At 47.9% G+C, this 18,642-nt stretch overlaps 1 protein-coding gene across 1 annotated transcript in view; it reads right to left on the reverse strand.

The window, feature by feature from the left end:
• Positions 1-5,757: 5,757 nt before the first annotated feature.
• scarf2 (scavenger receptor class F, member 2) overlaps positions 5,758-18,642 on the reverse strand; it is a 187,139-nt gene continuing 174,254 nt past the window's right edge. The window contains exons 10-11 of the mRNA XM_072489813.1: positions 16,013-16,165; positions 5,758-8,228 (exon numbers count right to left, since the gene is read on the reverse strand). Coding sequence (XP_072345914.1) covers positions 6,982-8,228; positions 16,013-16,165 — 1,400 coding nt within the window. The 3' untranslated portion in view covers positions 5,758-6,981. The remainder of the gene's footprint in view (positions 8,229-16,012; positions 16,166-18,642) is intronic.

The following is an 18,642-nucleotide window of genomic DNA, read 5'->3' on the forward strand; positions in this document are numbered from 1 at the left end:
CCCTGCAGTCTTTGCAAGTGTCCATTTTGTAATCGGGACGTGGCCATCCCAGATGGCTACAGTATAAAAGTGTGCACTCTCCGACGCTGCAGCCATTCTGGTTGCAGCTACAGGAGGCACAACATCTTATTCAATTAAGCCTCAATTGTTACACCATTATCGTCTTTGTGGTAATTGACGGTGCATCACAAGCGTTGTTAGTGAGGCGATACAGTGTCCATGGACCTTCCTGTTACATCAATATCCTCAGAAGAACTTTTTAAAATTCTTTCGCGGGATGTGGGCATCGCAGGCTGAGCCAGCATTTAGTTACCATCCTGAATTTCCCTTCAGAAGGTGGTGGTGAGCTGCCTTCTTGGGCAGCTGCAGTCCATGCGGTGTAGGAACACCACAGTACTGCTAGGAAGAGTTCCAGCATCTTGATCCAGTGATAGTGAAGGAACAGTAATATAGTTCCAACTCAGGATGGTGTGTGGCTTAGAGGGGAGTTTGCAGATGGTGATGTTCCCATCTGTTTGCTGCCCTTGTCCTTTTGCTTGGTGGAGGTTACGAGTTTGGAAGGTGCTGTCTACGGAGCCTTGATGAGTTCCTCCCGGTGGTGGTGGAGGGAGTGAATGTTTGTGGATGGGATGTCAATCAGTGGGGCTGCTTTAACCTGAATGGTGTTAAGCTTCTTGAGTGATTTTGGAGCTCATCCAGGCAAGTGGAGAGTATTCCATCACACCCCTGACTTGTGCTTGTAGATAGTGGATATGGTTTGGGGAGTTAGGAGGTAAGCTACTCATCATAGGGTTCCTCGCCTCTGACCTGCTATTGTAGCCACAATATTTGTATGCCGATCCCAGTTCAGTTTCTGGTCAGTAATAACCTCCAGGAAATTGATTGTTGTTGATGTAATACCATTGAATGTCAAGGAGATATAGTTAGATTCTGTAATGTCGGAGATGGTCATTGTCTTGCACTTGTGTGTTGTGAATGTTTCTTTTTTATTTTATTTAGAGTACCCAATTACTTTTTTTCCAATTAAGGGGCAATTTAGCGTGGCCAATCCACCTAACCTGCACATCTTTGGGTTGTGGGGGTGAAACCAACATAAACATAGGGGGAATATGCAAAGTCCACATGGAGAGTGACCCAGGGCTGGGATTCGAATCCAGGTCCTGAGCGCCGTAGTTCCACTGCTAACCACTGTGCCACCGTCCCACCCCTGTGATGAATGTTTCTTGTCAGCTATTAGCCCAAATCTGAATGTTTTCCAGGCCTTGCTACATATGAACATGGACTGGTTCAGTATCTCAGGAGTTGTAAATGGTGCTGAACATTGTGCAGTCACCAGAGGACATCCCCACTGCTGACCTTATGGTGGAAGAAAGGTCATTGATGAAGCAGCTGAAGATGATCAGACCTGGAACATTACCCTGAGGACTGAGATGATTGACCTCCAACAAACACAAACACCTTCCTTTGTGCTAGACATATCTCCAGTCAGCAGAGAGTTTCCCATCAATTCCTATTCTCTCGAATTTTGCCAGGACTCCTTGAGGCCGCATGAATGGCTCTGGTGGAATCGAAACTGAGCATCAGTGGGCAGGTTACTGTTGTGTGACTGCCACAGGAGTGTACGTTTAAAGGTCCAATGTGAATGTTGGTGAATGGAGTTGAATATTGCTGACCACTGATATTTCTCCTGTGGCGCTGGTTTAATCCTATCCGTACAAAGGCGTAGAAAGCTGTCAAGTTTGAATGGCAGGCTGTTCTGTAATTGATGATGCGAGCTACCATCCCGTGTTGTAAAGAGCTGCCCCATAACGCTGACATCGTCAGTGGGTCACAGGTTTTCTGCGTACGATATTGTTGAATCGTCAGGAGCACAGCGCAATCACCTCGACTTGCCCACGCTAAGGAGCAGCCCGTCACAGCTTCGTAGCTGCCCTGGCCTCTGTCAATGCCCTTGTGTATTTTTATACGCTTCAGAGCAGGACTGGGCATGTCATATTGGCCCTTTATCCAAACACTGACTCTAAGCAGCAAAGCAATTGGAGTTGGAGATGCTGCTGTCAGGCCGATACAGGAGGCTCATTCAAGGCCCAACAGTCGGGGCTTTGTGTGTGGGGCCTCAGGAAAATACATCAGCAAGAGTGAGAGGAAGCTGAGAATGGGGATCTTGTGGTTTATAATTGATACCATACGTGCTGAAAGTACTCCTGCATTGTGTAACTACCACTGGGAGCCTGTGCAGTCACCTTGATGTTTTGCTAACTATGGCTGATTGATAGCTCTGTGAGCTGGGTATACACACATATACCCATAAAATATATCAGAGGAAGCAGTGTGGACAAGAATCTATACTGAGTTTGTTGTGCAGGTTACTTGATCAGGAGCTTTCACTTTCTCCCTCTCTCAAAAGTCTGCACAGTAATGACTCAGTTCCTCCAGCCTCCTAATCGTCCGATGCCAGACACACAACCCAAGACCCGCTTCTGGGTTATGTGGAACTCCCGGTGCATTGACACCTTTGGGAATTGCCCGAGACATTTAAACTTCCAATGCGTAAATTACCTGCTCTCTGGGACCCTCCGCAAATATCTCCGACCACTTTGGTCCTTTCGGACATACGTACCAGAATAGTTACCCAGTGGGTATCAGATTGAAGCCGAGTGTAACCCCTGGGTAATTACACAACAGACCGTGCCCCCCCCCACTTCCTAAACCCCCCCCCCCGGCAATAATTCACTCTGATCTCCTGACTGGCCCTGACCTGACCCAACTACTCCCCCCCCACCCCCACCTACCCCCCTCGCACTCCCCTCTATCCAATTACACAATGACCTCCCACCTCACTGCCAACTAACCCCCAACCTGACCTGACTATGCCCCCTGATCGCGCTACCTACCCTGACCACCTCCCGCCTGACCTGACGACCCCTGGCACCACCTCGCCCACTGTACCCACCTACCAATTCATCCAGCTGCCACCTCACCTACTTGCCACCTCACATATCTGTCACCATGCCCACCTACCACCTAACCCACCATATTCACTTACCTCACCCACCTTAGCACCTGCCCCATTCACCAACATTCACATTGGACCTTTAAACGTACAATACGGCAGCTAGCATTCCAAAAATAGGGAGGATTTTGTCTTCACCCCTGCCCCCCTCAACACTATAATGCTGCAACGGTGCACTTGGAGGGACACTGCTGTCCACATTTCTGGTAAAACCAGGATAGGAAAACCCAGCAAAAAGTATGGAGAAGTGTTGAGGAAGGGTCTAGTTCGAGTGGAGCATCAATCTGGCGATGATTGCCACTCCTCAGATGATTCAAGCCAAATGCTTTTGGTAAAATTTGGTGCTCATCAGGTATGGGATGTTAATACTGGGATTAGAACAGATGATCCTGTCACATTTTTCCCAGCATAAGTCTACCTCGCATAAAGTCAGGTGAAATGAAGCACAGCTAGTCTGCAGAGTCATGCACACTCTGTTCAAACAGGGCACCAGGAAATGCAGGGCAGACTTCCGCTGCAAAAGAATGTCTGATCCCAATTTTAACAGAGTATCACACCTACCTCCCATTCCTCCAATTTCAATCTTTCTACTTTACATATTAACGTACAAATTAGGAGCAAGTGTAGGCCACTCGGCCCCTCAGACCTGCCCTGCCATTCAATAAGATCCTGACTGATCTGATTGTACCCTCAACCCCACATTCCTGCCTACCCCTTTGTTAACCAGGAATCTATCTCGCTCTGCCTTAAACATATTCAAAGATTATGATTCCACTGCCTTTTGAGGGACAGAGTTCCAGAGACTCCCAACCTTCAGAGAGAAAATAATTCTCCTCATCTCCGTCTTAAATGAGTGACCCCTTATTTTTAGTCAGTGACCCCCTCGTTCTAGATTCTCCGACAAGAGGAAACACCCTCTCCGCATCCACGCTGTCGATACCCCTCAGGATCTTAAAGGTCTCGATCAAGTCGCCTCTTACTCTTCCAAACTCTTGTGTGTACAAATCCAACCTCTCCAACCTTTCCTCATAAGGTGACCTCCCATTCCTGGTATTGGTCGAGTGAACCTTCTACTTTCCACACAGGCTAATCTTGTGGCCTCTCTAAGCAATGGCGAAATGCAAAACGAAGCCATGGCTGTGATGAAGGCTTGATTTAGAATCTGCACTGCAATTACCCAATGTGATTCTGGTAAGATCTGAACAGTCACGTGAGAAGAAGCTTATTTTCATACCAGCTTGATGGGACTGTAGATTGTAAGCCTCGCCCCCCCACAGGTAGATTTTCTAGATGGAGGTGGTGTGGGGGAAGCAGACTGGTTGCTGGCTGTGAGGTGGGGTTTATCCACAGCAACACCAGCCTACCCTTGCTGTTTGGCCTAGAGGAGCACTAAAATATAGGAAAACCCAATTTTGGGTTTCTCTTTCGTTGAACCCGTGCAAACCATACATGGGTAGTTAAAATGGGTAAGTGTTCATTCTACTGGGCTATTAACCCTCACACTCACCACAGTATTGATTAGAGGGAAGTTGGATATGTAGATGAGGAAAATAAAGAATAGAAGGGTTTGCTGTTAGTTGGATGAAGGAGGGTGGGCTCATGTGGAGCATTAAAATGAACAGACTAATTGGGCCAAATATCTGGCATCTGTACAATAAAGCTTGTGTAATTCTTCACAAAACCAAACTTGATAATTTATTGCAGTTTTGTCACTACAAACAAATTACTTCAGAACACATGGAAAGACATTTGTCATACTACCTAGAAAGGAAAATGGGGAAATAAGAGACTGATCTGAACTGGTCTTTAAAATGGAACACGAGTAAAATGGGGACATACTAGTCTGGACTGTTTTGTCCTTCTGGTTACTGTATAACTGGAAGTGAAACCACATTGAGATAATAGCGAAGTATAATTTCAGCTTCTGAGAATTCAATATTGCATTTCTGAATAGTGCAGTGAGTCTGCATGACTCCAGGTACGCAGGAGTATGAATGGCAGGTACCGAGATTGACCAGTTGACAAACATCTGCACAAACAAAGCCATTCTAAATTTTAGTCTGTGGCGATGTCACACAATGGCACTGTGTTGGTTCTGTGGCCTGGGTTCACTGTTATAAACTGCTGAACCATCCCCCATCTTGAACCCACCCCAATAGGAAAGCACTCGTCCGTGATGCTGTGCTAAATATCTGCTACTGTTTTGTTCATCATTGGACTTAAAAACACAACTGCTGAAGTCGAGTAAACCTGACTCGTTTTAACATTATTACCTCTGTGTCAAATAGACGCTGGTTCAGAAGCTGCTTCAACTTGTTGCACATGTGAGCAATTATCTGCCTGTTAAGCATTATTTCACCGTGAATTGTGTAATTTTATTAAAACCTTTTACTGGTGCAATTTTTAAAAAAAGTAAATGTTTTGATGTAATGATGAGTGCGACAAATTGGATGACAGGCCCAGATTTTCTAGATCCCTCAACATCACTTCAAACCCTTTCAAGCTCTCTGACTGAACCCCTGACTCGAAACATACCATCCTGTGTCAGTGGTTTATGCAGGATTGGAGCGAATGCAAAGGAGGGTGATGTGCTGGGGGCTCATTTCTCAATTTACTTACTGAAAAGTCGCCATTGCAGTTTGTTCCTCACCTTGGAGTCTGGCCCTTGACATTTTTACATTGAGCAGAACAACTTTCACCCAACAATGTCTAGTTTGAGAGAACAAAGCAAAACAACCAGGGGATAGTTGAAGAAAGAAAAATGTTTTATTCCTTTTGTTTGAAATTTTTAATAAAAGTTGAAGTAAAAAAATATTTTACAAAAAAAAAGATTGTATATGGAAAGCAGGTGGGACACAGTGCGCTAGACGTCAGGAGTCCAGTGTGCTGGCAGCTGCACAAACATGTTCTTCCCTGCCTGTTGTTCAAAGATGGTGAAATGGCAGGATTTTACTTAGTGTCTCACGTAGTATGTAAATACATCAAAAGTACTCGAGAAGCTAAAACTATGTTTGCAAGCTGCCGCAGAATGCTAATACGCTTGTGCTGTGGCTGCTGACTACCTCACTGTAGACTCCAATCTCTGTGCTCCAGTGTTCTGTTAACACAATTAACTTTATAAACTAAACTGACCCTTTCTACGTCAACCAACTCTGGTCCCCAGGCCCTACTTTCCAGGACCTTTCTTCCCCCACTTCCAAATTAGTTCAAGCATCATTTCCTGCCAAAGTTGGACCCTTCACTGCCATTATAGTTGATTGTTAAGCTTCCTGCTGCTGCTGCTGCATTCACCGCCATGTTCCACAGGCAAAGTGGCTGAGTGAAACCGACTGCAGTGGGGGCAGTGCTGAACTAGTTACACACATTTGAATGAGGCACAAAAGTGGCATCTTTGGTCTTTTACATCAGTCACATAGACATCAAGAGAACTGAAAAAGAATAAAATACAAAAGCCAGCAGTTCATTACTGAATAAAATAACTGGAAGGGAGAAGGAACTGAGGTTCTCCTATTTCGAGAAAGCTTTTCCTTATGCAAATTTATGGAAAAATATAACATCATAAAAACTCGGATTCCACAGTTTGTCTATCACTAAAAATAGTGGAAGTACCAGAGGTTCTCTGTACCATTACTGATCATCAGTTACAGGCAGTTGCAAGATCAAGGGAAAGAAGGCATTGCTTTTAGTCATCCGTCAAGGCAGTACCAATCCAACATTTAATGCATTAAGTCACATATGGTCATGTTGAACCATCAGGAAGGGATAAGGGAAGGTAAGAAACATAGTCTGAATATACAAAGTCAATCATTTTCATTTTGCTCCATGTTTGGTGGATAGGTTGCAGTTCTGAGCCACAGCAGTGGGTGTGCAGTTCCTTGGTTTTGCAAGAGATGTACAAGTGCCTTTCTGCCCTCTTTTTGAGAGGGCGAACGTTAATGAGGTGAACGGGAGCAGGAAGCATTTTCTGCTTATGACTCCTTAAAGGCCATCACCTGAGGTGGCAGCACAGCCGTTTTAGGGTGTGAGTCCAGCGTTGCTTCCTTGCTGCGCTTCCTTGGTGGTTTTTTGATTGGTGTCCTTTTGGGTGTCTGATCACCTGTTTCCTGTTTGGCCTGGGAACAGTTCATTCCATCTTGCTCATGGTAGCTATAGCTTAGCCTGCTGTCCTCCAAAGTTGAACTCCTGTCATTGCCTGCCATCATTTCCTGGTGTTCTGGAGAAGGATTTATCATTTTTTGAAGGTTAGTCGATGTTGGAATGACAGCTTTATTTAACTTCTGGTTATTTGCGCCGAAAGAGCGCTTCGCTTTCTGCGGTGGCGTGGGCTTTTCCCTCTGTTGCTGAGGTGAAATCAGCCCATTTTGCCTCATGTTAACCTCTGACTTAATCTGAGTCTTTTCTTTGAGTTGAGCCAACATGGTAGCTGTCTCGGAGGGCAGTTGAGGGTGAATGACCTCTGACCTGCCCTTCGCATGTGGCGGACCTCTTGGCGATTCTTTTCCTTCCGCCAACTTCCGATCATCCGGCAAAGTGGCAATTCTTTTCAAAGCATTTTGGACAGCGCCATTGAGATTTTGCATCTGTTCAGGACCTGCTTTAGTTTTCTGCATTTTACTTCCGCAGCTCATGTCATTTGAAGTTTGCTCCCTTGCCTGGTTGAGCCCTTTGTCTTTGCGTCTCAGTTTTACCTCTGTGGAGCTCCTCTTCTCATCTGGCCGGCCATAAATCCCAGCAGAAGACTCACTTAGATTCCTCCTTCTGCTACTTGCTGTCGCGTGATGGCTCTCCACTTGATTGGCAGCTTTATCCAGTGATGGTGATCTAGTGGCTGCGGAAGCGCTTGATTGACTGGTGTTGAACTTGCCATGAATCCAAGATAATTTGGGCTTAGTTGAAGGGTCAGGTGGGGGAGGCTTGGTCCTCTCAGATGAAAGGTGCTTGCCACTGGTGTTTGTGTTTTTGCTGCTGTTGGTGTTCACACTCACATCACTACCTTTGGATTGCTTGGACAGCCGTGCTACCTTTGCATACACAGCCCCGCTGGTGGAGCCTGAGCCGTTACTCGAGGCTTCGCTGTCTGATAATTTAAGTAACAGCGTGTCATTGGGGTCACCTTTCAGGCATGTGTACTCCCCGGCATCCTCTTCATTGATTGGAGGAGCTAACCTTTCCACTAGGTTCGCCCTCTCCCGGACGCTGTTTTCCAGAACGCTCTCTGTAAAACCAAACCTTAATATGAGAATGTTTGCACAGTCAACAACACCGTACTGTAGAATGCAGTCACTACACAGCAAAACACATAAGAAGCAGAATTACTGCCAGCAATGCAGGTCAGCAAATAAGGAAGAAAGCTATTGAATAATGACTAGCAGTCTTCAAACGCTCCTGACCCCCATAAAATGTTTCTTGAAATTCCTCACTTTGCAGAGGGAATGGGAAAGGTAAGTCTTTACCTCCATCTGGGATTCTCCATCTGTTGCGATTCTCTTCTCCCGCTGGCAACACACCCCTGCCGGCGGCGTGGCGGGAGTGGCTTCAATGGGACATCCCATTGACAAGCGGCAAGAAAAGAGAATCCCACCACCAGCAAACGGCACCCGCAAGAAACACGGGGCTGGATTCTCCGCAGCCCTGCGCCAAAATCGCGTTTGGCGCGGGGGGCGGAGAATCAACTTTCCCGACGGAATCGAGCACGGCGTCGCTCCGGCGATTCTCCGGGCTCCGAATATCTGCGCGTCCGCGAATTAAGCCGCGCGGCTGGGGTCCATTGCCCGAGGCCCACCCAGCGATACTCTGCTCCTGATCGGACGAGTTCCCGACGGCGTGGAACAAACATGGTATGGCCGGTCGGGCCTCTCGCGTGGCGGCTGCGGACTCAGTCCATGGCCACCCTGATGGGGGGGGCGGGGGGGGGGGCGGGGGCGGGGGTATCGGGCACTGGGGGCGCCTTAAGGGTGCCGGAGCACAGATCGAGCCGGTCCAATGCAGGGGCATGCGGCCGATCGGGGGGACCTACATTACAGAGCTGCCTCCGCGGTCCAAGTCCGCCATGGCGCTCGGCGCGGCCGCTGGAGGCCGCCGACGTGCGTATGCGTGGGCTCGGAACCTGAAGTGCGGGGGCTCGTATCCGCAGCCAAAGCTGCGTGTAGCACCCCGGGTACCTGCTATCCCCCTGAAGGTAAGTGAATCGGGTTGGGGTTTTTTCAAGAAACTCGGGCGTGCAATGCCTGCGTTTTTACACCGGCGTGGGGACATTGCCCCATCTTGGGAGAATCCAGCCCATTGTTCTGGGGGACCGGAGAATCTAGCTCCTGATCAGACAGAAGCATCACTATCATTCATTCAGTTGGCACCAAGACTACATATTTACCACTCAATTTGTAACAGGGACCCCTACTCTGAATGTCAATGGCAATAGGTAACCCTTATTTTCCATGATAAGTAAAAATGACCACCTACTCTTAGCTCAATTGTTAATAAAGATCCTTGCAGTCCCAATTGGGGATGAGGTGGGGGAACGTTTAAGGGATTGTAATCATGATATCATGAGGTTTTGATTGGCGATAAAAAATGACAAGTAGATGCAATCCAAAATAAGAATCATTAAATGGGGGAAATCCAAGTTCAACGTGTAAGAATGGATCTGGGCCAGATAAATTGGAATCAAAGGTTGTCAGGCAAAATGGTAATGGTCCAAAGATATGCAGGTTAGTTGGATTGGCCATGCTAAATTGCCCGTTAGGTTGGGTTACTGGGTTATGTGGATTGGGTTTGGGCGTGGGCCTAGGTAAAGTACTCTTTCTAAGGGTTGGTGCGGGTTTAATGGGCCAAATGGCCTTCTACACTGTAAAGATTCGATGACTCTATGATTCCATGATTCTAATTGAACAATGGGCTGTCTTTGAAGAGGAGACAGTTTGGGGACAGTCAAAGGGTATTCCCACAAAGGGAAAGGCAGGGCCAACAAATACAGAGCGTCCTGGATGAGAAAAGAGACAGAAATTAAGATGAAGTGGAAAAATGTATTATGTCCGATGTCAAGGTGATAGTTCAATTGAGAATCAGGCTGAATATAGAAGTTCAGAAACGAATTGTTAAAGCAAATAAGAGAAGCAAAGAAAGAATATGAGAAGGGGCTGGCATAACATAGAAGGAAATCCAAAAGTCTTCCAGAAGTATGTAAATAGCAAAAAGGAGGAGGAGCGAGCAGAAATGGCAAGGTTGGTGGATGAGATACTGTGGGCGGACAGGAGGTATTGGCAGAAGCTTCAGATGGAGTTCGGATTCGTGTCCATGGGGAAGGCAGTAGGGCACTTGCAGAGGGCCAGAGGGGCAGTGTATTAGGACGGAGAGAATCATAGAATTTACAGTGCAGAAGGAGGCCATTCGGCCCATCGAGTCTGCACCGGCCCTTGGCACCTTGGAGCACACTAATTAAGCCCATACCTCCACCATATCCCATCTAACCTTTTTTTGGACACTAAGGGCAATTTAGCACGGCCGATCCACCTAACCTGCACATCTTTGGGTGTGGGAGGAAACCGGAGCACCCGGAGGAAACCCACACAGGCGCGGGGCGAACATACAGACTCCACGCAGACAGTGACCCAAGCCGGGAATCGAACCGGGGACCCTGGAGCAGGGAAGCATAAGTGCAAACCACCGTGCTACCATGCCGCCTAGTAGGCTAGGCTAGTAGGATGTTGGCCACCAACTCAGGAAGCAGGAGGCGGCGAGGGAGATTGAAAGGGTGAAGGGCGGGAGGGGTAGAGTGGTTCTGGACCCGGTGGGGGTGAACGGGATATTTAAGGAGTTTTACAAGAAGCTTTATGAATTGGAGCCACCGACTGGTTCCCCAAGGTGGAAGAGGTTCTGGTAGAGGGATTGGGAGCACCCATTGGACTGGTGGAGGTAATTGAGGGTATGGGGGCAATGCAGGCAGGGAAGGCCCCGGGCCCAGATGGCTTCCCGGTAGATTTTTATGAAACGCTTTTGGGAGACCTGGACCCCTTACTGGTAAGGACATTTAATGAGCTGAAGGGGAAGGTGGGAGCACCCCCTCACCACCCCTCCACCCCCCCACCCCCCGTCAGGATAGCGATCGGAGCAGTGTGGGTCCTACCACCCGATATTACTGCTGAATGTAGACGCCAAATTGTTGGCAAAGATCTTGGCCTTGCAAATTGAGGACTGTGTGCCGGAGGTGATAGGAGAAGACCAGACGGGGTTTGTAAGGGGAGGCATCTGTCGGCTAACGTTAGGCGTCTGTTGAATATTAAAATGATGCCCTCGGAGGGACGGAATGTGGAGGTGGCGGTCGCTACGGTTGCAGAGAAGGCCTTTGATCGGGTGGAATGGGAGTATTTGTAGGAGGTATTGGGGTGGTTCAGGTTCGGGCAGGCATTTGTGAACTAGTTCCGGTTGTTGTGTCGGGCGCTGGCAGCAAGTGTAAGGACGAACCGAGTGAGTTTGGGGTATTTTAGGGCTGCATCGTGGGACAAGGCAGGGATGCCCACTCTCCCTGTTGCTCTTTGCCTTGGCGATAGAGCCACTGGCAATGGCGCTTAGAACATCAAGGGGTTGGAAAGGGATAGTGCGGGGGGGGGGGTGGGGGGGGTGGAGCACAGAGTCTCGCTATATGGGGACAATCTGTTGCTTTATATGTCGGACCCATGAGAAAGTATTGGAGGGATCATGGACAATTTGGTGGAATTCGGCCGGTTCTCTGGTGTAAATTAAACATGGGGAAGAGTGAGGTCTTTCCGATCCAGGCGAGGGGGCAGGAGAGGAGATTGGGCGGGCTGCCGTTTAAGGTAGTGGAGTTTCAGGTCTCTGGGCATCCAGGTGGTACGGGGTTGGGAGCAGCTACATAAACTGAATCTGGTGCGTTTGGTGGAGCAGATGAAGGGGGATTTTAAGAGGTGGGACGTGCTCCTGTTGTCGTTGGCAGGGCAGGTGCAGACCGTGAAAATGACGGTGCTCCCGAGGTTTCTATTTGTGTTCCAGAACCTTACGATTTTTATTCCAAAGGCCTTCTTGAGGAAGATTGGGGTTTGTGCGGGTGGGAAAACCCCACGGGTGAAGAAGGTGCTACTGGAGTGGGGACATGGGGGGGGGGGGGGGGGGGGGGGGGGTGGAGGGGGTGGTGAGCTGGCCTTGCCAAATTTGATGAACTACTACTGGGCAGCACATATAGCCATGGTCCGAAAGTGGGTAATGGGTGAAGAGTCAGTGTTGGAGCGGATGGAGGCAGTCTCTTGTAAGGACACTAGTTTAGGGGCATTGTTGACGAAGCCTCTGCCATTCTCCCTGGCCAGGTACCCCACAAGTCCGGTAGTGGTGGCAGCCCTGAGGGTGGAAGATGCCTCAGTTTGTGCTCCGATTTGCAGGAATCACAGGTTTGTTACGCCGGGGAGTGGGGGGGCGGGGGGGGGGGGGGGGGGGGCAGGGTTGCAGCGCCCCCAGGGTTGCAGGACAAGGTGGTGTGAAAACAAGGATTGGTATGGGCGGGGTGTCAGAGATTTACAAAGGATTGATGGACTCGGAGGGCACCCCAATAGAAGTTAAGCAGAAGTGGGAGGCAGAGCTGGGGAGGGTGTTGGAGGCTGGGTTATGGGAGGAGGCTCTGAGGAGGGTGACTGCATCCTCTTGATGTGCTAGGCTTAGCCTCATTCAATTTAAAGTAGTCCACAGGGTGTCTAGGGTGAGCAGGTATTTTGAGGTGGTGGAGGATAGGTGTGGGCGGTGCATGGTGGGGCCTGCAAACCACGCCCACTTGTCCGAAGTTGGAGGGGTTTTGGCGGGGGTTCACTGACGTGATGTTTGAGGTGCTGAGGGTGAAAGTGGGCCCTTTGTCTCTCTGGTAGTCCAGAGACGGATCCTGTTGGAATGAAGGGACTTGGGACCGCCAATGGTGAATTAGGAGGTAATTACATAGATACATGGAAGATAGGAGCAGGAGGAGGCCTTTTAGCATCAACTACTTCCTGTGGCAATGAATTCCACAGGCTCACCACTCTTTGGGTGAAGAAATGTCTCCTCATCTCTGTCCAATATGGTTTACCCTGAAGCCTCAGACTGTGACCCCTGGTTCTGGACACACCCACCATCGGGAACATCTTCCCTACATCTACCCTGTCTGGTAAATCTCTATGAGATCCCCCTCATTCTTCTGAACTCCAGGGAGAACAATCCCAACCTAGTCAATCTCTCCTCATATGACAGTCCCGCCATTGCTGGAATCAGTCTGGTAAACCTGAATTCAGGCCCATGAGGGGATTTACATTTATAAAGAGGAGGTACTGGTTAAACTGTCTGTACTTGAAGTTGATAAGGCACCTGGAGCACATGGGAGACTGAAAGAAGTGAGAGTTGAAATTGTAGATGCACTGACCATAATATTTCAAGCTCTCTTAGACTCAGGGGTGGTGCCAAAGGAATGGAGAACCGCAAATGTTACATCTTGGTCAAAAAGGATGTGAGGGTAAGCCCAATAACTATAGACCGCAGTCAGTTTAACCTCGGTAATGGAGAAACCTTTACAAACAATAATTTAAAACAAAATGAATAGTCACTTGGGCAAATGTGGGTTAATTAAAGAAAGAGAAAGAGCGTGTTCTACCTGCTGCATTCGGGTGCGATGCGGTCGGTAAATCGCAGGAGAGACCATTCCCGGGCTTCCCAACAGTCGTTGCGCTTCACGAGAGCCAGAGCGGGACCCAGTTTCACACAGCTAAGTGAATTTAAGAACCCACTTATCCGTGCTGACCTCGAATATAAGTGGCTCCCGGCATCTACCGACCGCCCCAGGGAGAACCCAGCCGGGCACCGATTAATAGTGATCCATGCAAATGTGGACCATATGGAACGGCACCTGGAGGGTCTCCCAGGTCATTGAAGGCCCCTGGGTGGTCAGGGAGAGGGCAGGTTGGCACCTTGATTCACCCGGGCACTTTGGCACTACCAGGCTGGCACCTTGACTCTGCCACCCTGGCACTGCCAAGGTGCCATGTGGCACTGCCAGGTTGACAGGAGCACTACCAGGGTGCCAAGGTGGCACTACCAAGGGTTAAGGCCTGAGGAGGGCCTTGGCCATGAGAGGAGGGATGAGGAGGGGTATGTAGGGTGGGGAGGGGTGAAGGGCGGGTATGAAGGGGCCTCCAGAAGGTTGGGGGGTGAAGGGAGGGGGTCTGAAAGAGGATATGGGAAGGGCTGATAAGGGGTGGGGCCCTAGCGACTCCATTTCAGGGTGTCCTCACTTGGGGGGGTATGCGGTAGTGCTCATGTGTGTGGAGGGTGACATTGCCCATGGATGGAGGGGGGGGGGGGGGGGGGAACCCTCAGATATGTTTAAGAAACTGTCCGGGGAACGTTGAAAGACTGTCCGGTGCCTTTTAAAACATTTTTTTTTGATCAAAAAATATACTTTGTTCATAAAATCTATCATAAACATTACAGAACATTTCAAATTGTCTTGACTGTACATTTCCATCAGAGTTGCGCATTCTCTTGACTTTCTTCCATTCACTTGGGATGACATTACCCACATATACCTCTTTACGTTACAATTCTTTCTTAAATATTTACATCGTTATGTTTCTTTTATACATTGGAGTGTTAATGACCCAGACCGAGGAGGGTTTACACTGTTACCCGCCCCTCAGTGTACATTTGCTGTAAAGACCTTACACAGTGGTCTTTCCCCATTGCACCTTGGCGGCAGCTGACCCAAGCTTGAGTGCGTCCCTCAGCACGTAGTCCTGGACCTTGGAATGTGCCAGTCTGCAACACTCGGTCGAGGACAATTCTTTGCACTGGAAGATCAGCAAGTTCCGGCCAGACCAAAGAGCGTCTTTCACCGAGTTGATGACCTTCCAGCAGCAGTTGATGTTTGTTTCGATGTGTGTCCCTGGAAACAGTCCATAGAGCACAGAGTCCTGTGTCACAGAGCTGCTCGGGATGAACCTTGACAAATACCACTGCATCTCTCTCCAGACCTTCTTTGCAAAGGCACATTCCACAAGGAGGTGGGTGACCGTCTCATTTCACCCACAGCCACTCCGAGGGCAGCGTGCGACGGCGCTGAGCCTTCGGGTGTACGTGAAGAATCTGACAGGGAGGGCCCTTCTCACCAGCAACCAAGCTAGGTCTTGGTGCTTGTTTGTAAGTTCTGGTTATGAGGCATTCTGCTAGATGACTCTGACAGTCTGCTCAGGGAAACGTCCTCCACAGTCTCCTTTTCCCTGAGGGCCTCGAGGACATTATGTGCTGACCACTGCTTCATTGCCTTGTGGTCTGGGTGCCTTTTAAATATGACACTAGGGCCTTCAACAGCATTAGGTAATGGCGGGGTGGGCAATTTTTTGGTTCGGCCTCAACTGGGTCCAGTGGTAAAGAACCACACTTTAGTAATGGCGTGCAAGTATGAGAGTGGGTGCAGGTAAGATTCACAAGAATGGTTCTGGGGATGAGGAACTTCAGTAACGTGGATAGACAGGAGAGGATGGTTCTGTTCTCCTTGGAGAAGAGAAGGTTGAAAGGGGATTTGATAGAGGTGTCCAAAATCATGAGGGGTCTGGACAGAGTAGATGAAGAGAAATGGTTCCCATTGGTGGAAGGGTTGAAAACAGATTCAAGGTAATTTACAGAAGAAGCAATGACAACATGAGGAAACACTTTTTCACATCGCGAGTGGTTAGGATCTGGAATGCACTACCTAAGTCCGGTGGAAGCAGGGTCAATTGATACTTTAAAAGGGGATTGGATCATTGTGTGAAAAGGAAACATTTGCAGGGCTACGAGAAAAAGGCAGGAAAGTGACACGAGGTGAAATGCTCCTTCAGAGGGCTAGCACAGGCACGACAGGCTGAATGGCCCCCTTCTGTCTGTAGTAACTCTATGAATTTGTTGAAGTGCACAACTGTTTACTTTAGAAATAGAGGAGGGCAAATATAAAGTGGAGTTGTACGGCTACATGCAGCCACTGACGTCTGTACTCACCCTCATGTGGTACGCAGTACACAGGACCATCATCTGCAGTGTCGAAAGAGGAAAATGAGCCATGGGAAGACCAGGATGGCGATGGCTGATCCATCATAGATGGCGGCTCAATAAAGCTGCAATTCAAGGTGTTTTCCATGTCATGGTGGGCCACTAAAAGAAGAAGCAGAGGATTAGAAAAGGGAGGAGGCGGACCAGCCTAAAGAAACATTTACATGTCACGTTCACCCACTTGCCATTCAGTGATGTGACTGCAACTTGATAGTCCAGAGAATGTTGCATTGACTCATTTCGAACTAAACCCTACCCCCATCGGAAACATTCCAAATAGCTTAACTCCAACTAACCTGTACGGAGGATATTCCAATTATTTCACACACTTTGCACATGTTGCTCCTAAGATTTATTTAAAAGCAATATTATTTGGGCTTACCTTTTTGGCTTATATTCCAGGTTTACCCTATTTATCTATGCCCCTTCATATTTTGCAAATTTTGATCTTCATATTGCCCAACGAATAACGCGCGCAGTCTCACAGATCCAGCGTTAATTGATTATGCTTAATTATATTCAGATTAAGGAGATTCATTGGCATTGCACTGACTAGTGCACATATAAAGAAACACACTTAAACTGAGGCATGGTTTAATTAGGAGGTGTATGCTTGTAATGTTTCACTCTGTAAATAAACGTAAGACTGAGTGAAGCTTGGCTGCAGTACGATCCTTCACCAACTGGACTTGTGAAATGGAACATCCAGCAGTTCAATGGGTCACTCAGTGACACAGCGGCTGCATTATATTATCATCAAGGCTCATTGCTCCGTGACTATCAGACGGGACTTCCACCTCCTATTTTGATTCGGCTCCATCTGATGTTCCCTCCTGCAGTGGATAATTGCTCTTAACCAAGGGCAAAATGTTGTTGACACATGAATTGGCATTGGCACCGGGGTTAACGCTCCATAAAAAAACATAAAAAACACTTGAAAATTACATCTCTGAAAGCATGAGTTTATGAGTCGGATGAATTCCACCATCCGTCACCCCGACCTTTCCAGTCTTTAGTTCCTGCGGAGCCTCATGTACTTTGTGCCATCCTCACGCTGACTAACTGAAAGGCGCTTCGCATTGTGAAGTAGCGGGATGCTAACTAAACTGTTTACTAACATTTTTGTAATACCATGGTGATGCCTCAGGAACATGTGAAGAATTCCTAACCTTTGTGTTTTTCGCGATGTTCAGCTTTGATGTGGTTATTTCATTAGATGTAGTAGCAGCTGTGGGTGATTATGGTTGATCTGTGCTAATCGTGGCCTCCACATCTACCTCTTTATTACACAGCAACCGATGCAGGAAAGAAAATAATATTTCAGGCAAGCTGCCAGGCTGCAGAGATGAAGCCAGGCACTGACTCGCTATTAGCACAGACTAACAGGAGCTTCAGGATGACGAATGACACAGAAAATAAACTCAATGCTGGTGACCCAGTTCGTATCAGGCGGAGCATTCCCTGAAATATTGGTTACTAAGTTGTTGAGGACCAGTTTCTGGATTACACAGGTGAAGGCCAGTCCGCTTTGGGTTACTCTGTCACTCTCCACTCTCTTCTCTTTTCATATCATTCTTAAAACCATCTTTTGATAGGCTGGCAGTGTTAGATACAGGGGACAAGGAGGAGGCTCATACAGTGTGCAAGTGCCAGCATAGACCGGTTGATGAAAATTTGCCTGTTTTTATGCTGTCAGTTCCATGTAATTCTTTGAACAGTCTTTTGGTCAGCCTTCCTAGCACCAGCCCCTTTGACTTAGCATCAGTCATTTCTGAACACACCCCTATTACGTGCCGAGGAACATTTTTCTATGTTAAAGTCATTATATAAATACAAGTCATTGTTGGGTCTGTGACAAAAGTAGAGTAACTTTGTCCACTGTTTGTGAGTTTTGCTCAGCATTGCCTTGTGTTGCTTGAAGAGACATCAAACTCTCAAAATGGCTGTTAAATTCTAGTAAATTGCCTGTCTTTCTGATCTTGCCTAAAGCATATGAAAATAGACCAACTGAGTAACAGATATGAGTGTAAATAATATCACCATTGGCTTATTTCATGGCTGTCAGCTTTGCCATCCTATTTTGATACACAACTGGACAATATTCTCTGGCTCAAGTGTATAGGGATACAAATATATGCATCTTGTGGGTCTTTTTTTAATTTGCATGATTGATTATAGAATCATAGAATCCCTACAACACAGAAAGACCATTTGGCCCATCCAGTCTGCAACGATCCTCTGAAAGAGCACTCCACCCAAGTCCACTTCCATGACCTATCCCAGTAACCCCTTACCCTAACCAACACATCCCTGGATACCTAAGGGAAAATTTGGCATGGCCAACCCACCTAACCTGCACATCTATGGACTGTGGGAGAATACCGGAGCACCTAGAGGAAACCCATAGAGACACAGGGAGAACGTGAAAACTCCACACAGTCACCCGAGATCAGAATTGAACCCGGATCCCTGGTGCTGTGAGGCAGCAGTGCTAACCACAGTGCCACGATGCCAGCCCAGACTGCCCTTTTTGAGATTAAGATATATTGATGCCAGTTTCATAGAATTTACAGTGCAGA

This window comes from Scyliorhinus torazame, chromosome 1, assembly GCF_047496885.1.
Source record: "Scyliorhinus torazame isolate Kashiwa2021f chromosome 1, sScyTor2.1, whole genome shotgun sequence".
Classification (NCBI taxonomy): domain Eukaryota; kingdom Metazoa; phylum Chordata; class Chondrichthyes; order Carcharhiniformes; family Scyliorhinidae; genus Scyliorhinus; species Scyliorhinus torazame.